The following is a 10,000-nucleotide window of genomic DNA, read 5'->3' as shown; positions in this document are numbered from 1 at the left end:
GAGAAACAAGAGTGTGAGTGTGTTGTTAGATTGGAGTATGTGGAAGCTATTGGTTTCTGAGATTTGACGTGCTGTTGTAGTGTAAGCATGATCATATTGGTGAAGGAATTCAATGAGACTGAAAAGGACGTCTTCAAAGTAGGGGCAAAATGTTTCAATTCTGTGGATTGTCATTAAGTCTTGAAGTTCGTGTTTTTCAGCAGTGACAGTTATGGAGCGAGTGATTGTGAATGTATTTCTTCTTTGCGTCGCTTCCTTGGTTGAAGATAGTGCATGTGTTAAATGTATAATATATGGAGAAAAATAGAACCTACCAGTGAAGAAAGTGGCTAAGCAAGCAGCGAGGAGAGGGGGGGGGAGGATGTATGGTGATAGTAGTGGTAATGTTGGTAACAGTAGTGGTTGTGGTGGTGATAGCTGTGGTTATGATGGTGATAATGCCTCGGTCACACCACCATCACAACAATCACCACCACCATCACCACTACCAAGTGAAAGTAACGGAGAAAGTGCAAAGGCATCTTCACATTCATTAAGAAAAGTATTATCCAGGACAGACAGATCAGAAACTCCAGCCGCCACTAACCAGGCTTGTAAAATGGCTCATCTAACTAGAAGGAAAGCTGGCTAAAGGAATTTTACCAAATATGCGCTGAATTATAAAAAAATCGCCAGTGAGTAAAAACATCAGCTGAAAAAATCTAGAACTGGAAGGGATTGATAGATTCACGAACGTCTTATGGATAAATCTGGAGTCGTGGATAAACGATATCCCAAGTTGATAAGAAGGGAGAAAAACCATGTTCGTAGTGAAACCTTTGTTACGACGCTTCGTCCTTAATTGGACTTTATTAACAACAGAGTCCAGTCACGGACAAAATGTCATGACAGATGTTTGACTGCAAATGTTATGTGCTTCTTAGACCTAGAAAAGTAGCTTGAGGAATGGAGCAGAAGGTGGAGTCCCACACTTCCTCCGTGTACAAGAGTTGACGTGTAATAAGTGAGCACTTATCGAACACCAAACACATCATGCCTCTGATGTGAACACAGACTGATGTCATCATTCCTTATTTCCCATCGTAAATAATTTCCCCTCAAGACTCCTGATGCGCCGGGCTGTGGTTCTTACGTCGGTTTATATGCCGTCAGTCATAACAGTCTGGTTGATCAGGCTCTGATCCACCGCGAGGCCTAGTCACAGACCGGGACGCGGGGGCGTTGACCCCCGAAACTCTCTCTAGGCATACTCCAGGTATACCCTTCACCCCCAGCATACCCCTTCCCACATCACCCCCTCTACCCCCACCCACCGACACAAACAATACATTTATTTGCTCTCTGTGTTTTTCTTAATTTCCAAAACCTGTTTTCTTGTTATTTGCTTAAATTTTTAGTCCAAAAGAAAACTAATTCATAGTAGAGGTCAAAATTTTGCATCTAGCGACTCATGAAATTAAACTAATAGATCCCGCAGTGGACGCTGTACTGGCTTCCTGGGCTATGAGTGACTTGCCACAGGTTTGAACTTTGTTCCGTTTAGTGAGTTGATTTGTAAAGCACAATAGTTGTTACGGCCAGATGGAGATGGAAAGTAAGAGAGTGAGTGCAAGTTATGGCGTTGCTACTTTATAACATGGACCGTAAAAGAGAGGTTACTGTGTGAAAAATAAAGACAGAAATGTAGTATAATGCGAACCATTACAGACGACATTTCACCCAGACAGCGGTTGAGACGTGCTCAATAAAGCATCGTATTTCGGTATATTAATCCATTTCTATCCATCCACTTGGAAGAATTATTAATACAATGAATTATATTTCCCTCCCTTTAACTGGATCAAACATAATTACCTCCCATTGCTTAGGTACTGCAAGTTAAGGATTCTATTATTAACTAAAAATACTAATGAGGCGCATTGTCTATCTTGATATTAAAATAACAGCCAACTAAACATACCAGAAGCAGAAATAAGAATTGAAAACTAATTCACTGAGCGTGATGGTTAAATTATACAATAGTGAAGCAACACGTGAGAAGGATGGTGCTGACTGGGGAGTCATATTCAAGCTGGGAGATGCTGACTGTGGTGTTCAAGCTGGGAGATGCTGGCTGGGGAGTCATGTTCAAGCTGGGAGATGCTGACTCTGGTGTTCAAGCTGAGATGCTGGCTGGGGAGTCGTGTTCAAGCTGGGAGATGCTGACTGTGGTGTTCAAGCTGGGAGATGGTGACTATGGTGTTCAAGCTGGGAGATGGTGACTGGGGTGTTCAAGCTGGGAGATGCTGACTGTAGTGTTCAAGCTGGGAGATGCTGACTGTGGTGATCAAGCTGGGAGATACTGACTGTGGTGTTCAAGCTGGGAGATGCTGACTGGAATGTTCAAGCTGGGAGATGCTGGCTGGGAAATATTGCTTGTCAGAACTCAAGCTGGGAGGTGCTGGGTTAAAAGTGGGGCTAAACACTATGCTATCCTGGTGACTACAACAAGCCCAACCTATACTGGAAAGATTGTAAGCCATAAGCCTGAGAAAGAGGGAGACAGGAAGAGAGAAGGAGGAAGAAGAGGGAGAGAAACGGAAGTTTTGTGGGTAGAGAGAGAGAGAGATAGATGGATAGGGAGCTGATAAACATTATAACATACGAGACTTTCACTGTTACAACAAAATTTTTATTCTGTTTAGAACCTCCGCGATAGGGTCTGGATAGAACCTAGGGATGATAATTTTCTTGGAGATATAGAAATACGAGGGAGGGAAGGAGGGAGGAAAGGAGGGAGGGAGGGAGGGAGGGAGGGAGGGTGGCTCAAAACAAGTCATACACACTCATACACACCCCTCTAAGTATTTTAACGTACAGTACTCACCCTACTGCCTGACCAATGCTACGAACCACTCACCCATATGATAATTCTCTCTCTGAAAATGTCCATTAAGATGTAAATATTCTTTATGAACGCAGCTTGCTTCATACCAGTAATGCAAACAAGAGATTACCACACAATGTTTATGTAAAAATCCCAGTTATACTAGATGCTGTTAAATCACAAGACAAATTGATTATACATTCGAGGCAAATGTCTTATACATAATGTTAGTTATATTACTCAACACTCAATGTATAATGTTGTGTTAGTGTAAATCACTGCCCACACGCACGCTGTGCCCACTAATTTAACACAGCAGGTACAAAGTTATCCCACAACATTTACAAATTATATCACATATGAAATTATTTCGTAAGTGGCTTTTTACCACATAACATGTAAATAATTTACACTGTAAGTGTAAATCATTAAACAAACTGTTAAGTAAATAGTTCATATATATGATATTAGGTTCTCATCCAGTAGCACCAACCATACAGCCACAACCTGATATACCACTGCAGTAGTAGTAGTAGTAGTAGTAGTAGTAGTAGTAGTAGTAGTAGTAGTAGTAGTAGTAATAGTAGTAGTAATAGTTGTAGTAGTAGTAGTAGTAGTAGTAGTAGTAGTAGTAGTAGTAGCAGTGCATATAGTTTTAATAGTAGTAGTAGTAGTAGTAGCAGTGCATATAGTTTTAATAGTAGCAGTTGTAGAAATAATCTTAATAGTAGTAACAGTAACGGTAGTAGTGATGATAGTGGTAATAGTAGCATTAGTATTAGTAGTAGCAGCACTTCCAATATTAGTAGCACTAGTAGTAGTAGTAGTAGTAGTAATCATGGTAGTAACAGTAGTGCTAGTAGCAGTAACTGCAGTAGTAGTAGTAATAGTAGTTGCAGCACTAGCAATATTAGAAGCAGTAGTAGAAGTAGTAGTGGAAATAGTCTCAGTAGTAGAAGTAGTAGTGGAAATAGTCTCAGTAGTAGTATTAGTAGTAATGATATTTCTAAAGGAGTTAAAATCAATAGAATGATTGAGTTAAGGAAGACTGAAAAACGGAAGTGAACAGTCTAGGTCAATTTGTTAGAGGAGAGTTTTAATCGTTAGACCAGCAGGCTAGGACAGACTGAAGACTAGCACAGAGGTTTAGACACAAGACTGGAACTGAGATCTACGACAGATAGCCTTAGGACGCAAGACTGGACCTAAGAACTAGGACAGATATCATTAAGAAAGTTGAAGACAAAGACATATAGCCTAGGATGCGCATTTGCAGCTGAGGGCTAGGACGAAGAACCTAGAACACAGAACTGGAGCTGAGGGCTGGGACTGAGATGTGCTGGTGTCTGCCCCTGTGGCACCTCCTGCTAGTGGCACTCACATTCATGGCTCTCAAACACTTACAGAACTTACGGACACCAGCTGGTAAGAATGATTCATCATAGCAATTAGAAGGTTAAGAAGAACGATGACGTTGATGACAGAGTAAGTTCCGAACATCAACATTCCCCAGAAGCGTGTGAAGGGTTTGATGCCTGTCAGTTCGAAGTTGGTGAGGTCGATCAAGCCGAACGCTGCCCAGAAGAGTGTTTGAGTGGTCTCGAACAAGCTGTGGATGGAACATTTCAGTAAATTTACTAAGTACCCGCAGGTAGATGAAGAGGAAGAGATCTGGTTTTCTCTCTGTCAAGAGAGAAGAGATGGGTTGTCTCCCTATCATGAGAGAAGAAATCTGGTTGTCTCCCTGCCAAGAGATAAGAGATCTGGTTCTCTCCCTGTCTAGTGAAAAGAGAACTGGTTGTCTCCCTGTCAAGAAAGAAAAGATGTGGTTGTCTCCCTGTCAAGTTCAGAAACTTCATTCTTGAAGCTTGTTGCCTAAAAACAAGGAATTTTGTTCTCTTCAGTCTTCTAAATGTCATACATATAATAAAATACTTTAATGTCACTGAACACGAACAAACGAAATAATGTAAGTCTACAGTCTTGGCTTGCCATATTTCACTTACTTCTGCCCTTAATATTTATGCAAATAATAATATACACCAGGAGCCATGAAACTGAATCTGGAGTGGTTAAAAAATCATTATTTTTAATTTATTATCCTCATTCTCTGATACAAGATCTATGAATGTTGTGGCTTCAGCGTCATGTGACGTATTACGCCATTACTGTCGTGTGTTATTCCTATAATATATCGGAGTAATATCCATAATACAGACGGATATATGGGTCAATCTAAAAATCACAGGCATATCGTGAACAAGTAAAAAAATCGTAGATGTAATTAGAGAATAGGAGGGGTTGGAACCAATGGCAAGTGAGCCGTACAACTCACAGGCCATTGCGTTAACCACTCAGCCATGGGTCTCACTCGCCATGGGTTCTAAACCACAATCCGTTCCCTGACTTGTTTGCAATCGTGTTATCACTTTTGTATTCTTAAATTAACACTGTTACAGCGTTCACTGATAGACGCAGCTAATAGATTTAATTATTTTAGAATAATCCAGAAATATTTTCGAAAATTTACTTTGTCTATTTCTTAAAATTTAAGAGATATTTCTTAAATATTTCTTAACACGAACAAGGTTATGAACACAAAGATTAAAATATCTCAGTGAATATATAATGAGAGTTTACTGTATTTAACTATATATATATATACATATATATATACATACATATATATATATATATATATATATATATATATATATATATATATATATATATATATATATATATATATATATATATATATATATACATATATATATATATGCAACAAGATCACAGTAAACAAGTGATTTCAGAAAATGCAAAACAACCACTCTGAAAGAACACAGAAATTCCAAGCGCTTTCGTGACTACTCACATTATAATGTGAGTAGTCACGAAAGCGCTTGGAATTTCTCTATTCTTTCAGAGTGGTTGTTTTGCATATTCTGAAATCACCTGTTTACTGTGATCTTATTGCATATATATATATATATATATATATATATATATATATATATATATATATATATATATATATATATATATATATATATATATATATATATATATATATATATATATATATATATTATATATATATATATATATATATATATATATATATATATATATATATTTATATATATATATATATATATATATATATATATATATATATATATATATATATATATATATATATATATATATATATATATATATATATATATATATATATATATATATATTTTATTATCACACTGGCCGATTCCCACCAAGGCAGGGTGGCCCGAAAAAGAAAAACTTTCACCATCATTCACTCCATCACTGTCTTGCCAGAAGGGTGCTTTACACTACAGTTTTTAAACTGCAACATTAACACCCCTCCTTCTCTATTCTTTCAGAGTGGTTGTTTTGCATATTCTGAAATCACCTGTTTACTGTGATCTTATTGCATATATATATATATATATATATATATATATATATATATATATATATATATATATATATATATATATATATAATACACACACATATATTTATATATATATATATATATATATATATATATATATATATATATATATATATATATATATATATATATATATATATATATACATATATATATATATATATATATATATATATATATATATATATATATATATATATATATATATATAAATACATATATATATCTATATATATATATATATTTATATATATATATATATATATATATATATAAATACATATATATATATATATATATATATATATATATATATATATATATATATATATATATATATATATATATATATATATATATATATATATGAGAATTTACCATACTTTAGTTATTAAAGCATTTTTGACTGGTAGTGAAGTGGTAACATGTAGATTTAATGAACCTTGTGTAGAAGATACGATTTAAACACCACCATCAAAGCAATCAGATCTGGGTAAAGTCTACGGTAACTGTTTGCCACATTTCACTTAGTTCCACCTTACGTGAAGTGGCATCAGTCACTTTATAGAGATAAAATGAAACTTAGTTAACAATAACAGTCACTGCTAAACCACTACTAAGTCACTGCAAAGCCACCTCAAAGCCACTGATAAGGCACTGCTAAGCCACTGCTAAATCACTTCTAAGCCATAGCTAAGTCACTACTAAGTTACTAGAAAACCACTGCTAAGTCACTACTAAGCCACTGCTTAGTTCACGGCTAAGCCACTGATAAGTCACTGGGCACTGCTAAATCACTACCAAGCCACTGCTTAGTTCACGGCTAAGCCACTGATAAGTCACTGCTAAGTCACTGCTAAGTCAATGTTAAGTCTCTGCTAAGCCACTGGTAAGCCATTGCTAAGTCATTGCTAAGCCACTGCTAAGTCACTGCTAGACCATTGCTAAGTCACTGCTAAGTCACTGCTAAGCCATTGCTAAGCCACTGCTAAAACACTGCTAAGTCACTGCTAAGTCACTGCTAAATCACTGCTAAGTCACTGCTATGCCACTGTTAAACCACTGCTAAGTCACTGCTAAGTCACTGCTAAGTCACTGCTAAACCACTGCTAAATTACTGCTAAATCACTGCTAAGTCACTGCAGCCAACACCTGCGTGCACATTATCGTCGGTAAAGCGACTTATGCCGCAACCTGTATAAACCAGGTTTCACTGTTTTGGTGAAAGAGAATCATTAGTCACTACGTTGGTCAAAAATTTTAAGAGGTCAACTAGAGGCTAGGACTACGCTGATTGATGTGGCTAGAAGCTAAGAATATGCTCAATAACGTGGACAGAAGCCAAGACTACGCTCAATAACATGGATAGATTCTAGGACTACACTCAATGTGGATAGAAGTTAGGACAGAGGAGAGGACTACAAATATCAATCGTGAAAATCACTATAAAATAAACACCAATTTGATATATACTCATAGCAATATATATATATATATATATATATATATATATATATATATATATATATATATATATATATATATATATATATATATATATGTACATAGTTCTTTGATAATGTAAGAAATCACGAAAGCGCTTGGAATTTCACTATAATTTCATAGCGAGAGAAGAAATCTAGTTGTCTCCGTGTTAAGAGAGAAGAGAACTGGTTGTCTCCCTGTCAAAAGAAAAGAGATCTGGCTGTCTCCCTGTCAAAAGAGAGAAGAGATATGGCTGTTTCACTGCCAAGAGAAAAGAGATCTGGTTTTCTCCCTGTCAAGAAAAAAGAGATCTGTTTGTCTCCCTGTCAAGGGAGAAGATATTACATGTTCAGAAACTTCAGTCTTGAAGTATGTTGCCTAATAACAAGGAATTTTGTTTTCTTTCGTCTTTTAAATGTCATACATATAATAAAATACTTTAATGTCATTGAACACGATCAAATGAAATAATATAAGTCTAGGGTATTGGCCTCCCATATTTCACTTACTTCTGCAAATAATAGTATACACCAGGAGAGATGAAACTGAACCTGGAGTGGTTAATAGATCATTATTTTTAATTTATTATCCTCATTCTCTGATACAGGATCCCTGAATGTTGTGGCTTCAGCGTCATGTGACGTGCTACGCCATTACTGTCGTGTGTTATTCCTATAATATATCGGAGTAATATTCATAATACAGACGGATATATGGGTCAGTTTTAACAATCACAGGCATTTCGTGAACACGTAAAAAAAATCTTAGATGTAATTATAGAATAGGAGGGGTTGGAACCCATGGCGAGAGAGCCGTACAACTCACAGGCCATTGCGTTAACCACTCAGCCATGGGTCTCACTCGCCATGGGTTCTAAACCACCATCCGTTCCCTGACTTGTTTGTAATCGCGTTATCACTTTTGTATTTTTAAATTAACATTGTTACAGCGTTCACTGACAGACGCAGCTAATACATTTAATTATTTTTGAATAATCAAGAAATTTCTTAGAAAATTTACTTTGTCTATTTCTTAAAATTTAAAACATATTCATGAAATATTTCCTAACACGAACAAGGCTATGTACACAAAGACTAAAATATCTTAGTGAATATATAATGAGAGTTTACTGTATTTAAATATATACATTTATATATATATATATATATATATATATATATATATATATATATATATATATATATATATATATATATATATATACATATATATTTTATTTAAAGACAAAATACATTGACGAAACCTTCACAAAAATATGATACAAAGTAAAACAACATAGGTAACTCAGAGCTACATCTCGAATACTTCGTCCAGCTCCCCTGCGGTGGGCCGCGTGCCCAGAATGCTGCAGGCATTTCCTCTCTGGATCGCAACACTGAGTCTCTGAAAGAGGAATCTGGTCGCACTGTGGTCCTTGGTTTCTGTGATGAGCTTTTCACCCAGCTCTTTGAGGAACTTTAGAGCACACTTGCCCCATGCTCCAAGGGTCTCCGACCCTATTGGAATGAAGTTATAGCAAGGGGGAAGGTCTTCATATTTTCGGATCTTCTGGGTCTCCCTGTGGCTGGCAGCTCCACCCCCTTCCACTACAGAGTATGGCAAGTAGGTGTCTGCCAATGTGGCAGCACAGGTGTAGTCCCAGGCAATCTGCTTTCCATCCTTCCAGGGGAGCATAGTGGCTCCATCAGGACGCTTTTGACTTCCATCAGACCTCTGTACTTGGGGTTCCCGTTGAGCTGGGCAACGGGCTGTGGCGAGGCTTCTCTTTATTATGTCATTGATCTCCTCATGTCTGGCATACTTCCCTTCTGCTGTGTGACACACGAGACCATGGAGTCAGAATTGATCAGCTGTCGCCATGCCGCAAATACACCTATGTTCGGTGAGGATGGGGGGCGGCTAGGCGAAGAGCAACACCAATCCGAATGGCCTGTGGGTCGAGACGGGTGCTCAGGGAGGAATTGGGAACAGCTAACAGGAAATCTCCTGAGTGTGGTGCCTTCACTGCCAGGAGACGAGCTTTGTTCTTTCCTGAAGCATTGGAGAGCATTGTGTTGGCGATTTTTTCCATGATCGGTTTGTCCCAGTGGGACTGTTTGTGCTGTTTGGGAGGAGCTGGTCTACTGGAGGAGTCTGTAAGGGTGTCCCAC

General features: G+C 37.1%; 1 protein-coding gene across 1 annotated transcript in view; it reads right to left on the bottom strand.

Annotated features, from left to right (window-relative positions):
- Window positions 1–10,000, bottom strand: part of LOC128684334 (transient receptor potential-gamma protein-like) — a 121,940-nt gene that overhangs the window by 60,566 nt on the left and 51,374 nt on the right. Inside the window, exon 5 of the mRNA XM_070098376.1 lies at window positions 4,280–4,475. Coding sequence (XP_069954477.1) covers window positions 4,280–4,475 — 196 coding nt within the window. The remainder of the gene's footprint in view (window positions 1–4,279; window positions 4,476–10,000) is intronic.

Source organism: Cherax quadricarinatus, chromosome 4, assembly GCF_038502225.1.
Source record: "Cherax quadricarinatus isolate ZL_2023a chromosome 4, ASM3850222v1, whole genome shotgun sequence".
NCBI lineage: Eukaryota > Metazoa > Arthropoda > Malacostraca > Decapoda > Parastacidae > Cherax > Cherax quadricarinatus.
The sequence above is the reverse complement of the archived record's forward strand: the minus strand, read 5'-3'. Positions and strand labels throughout refer to the sequence as shown.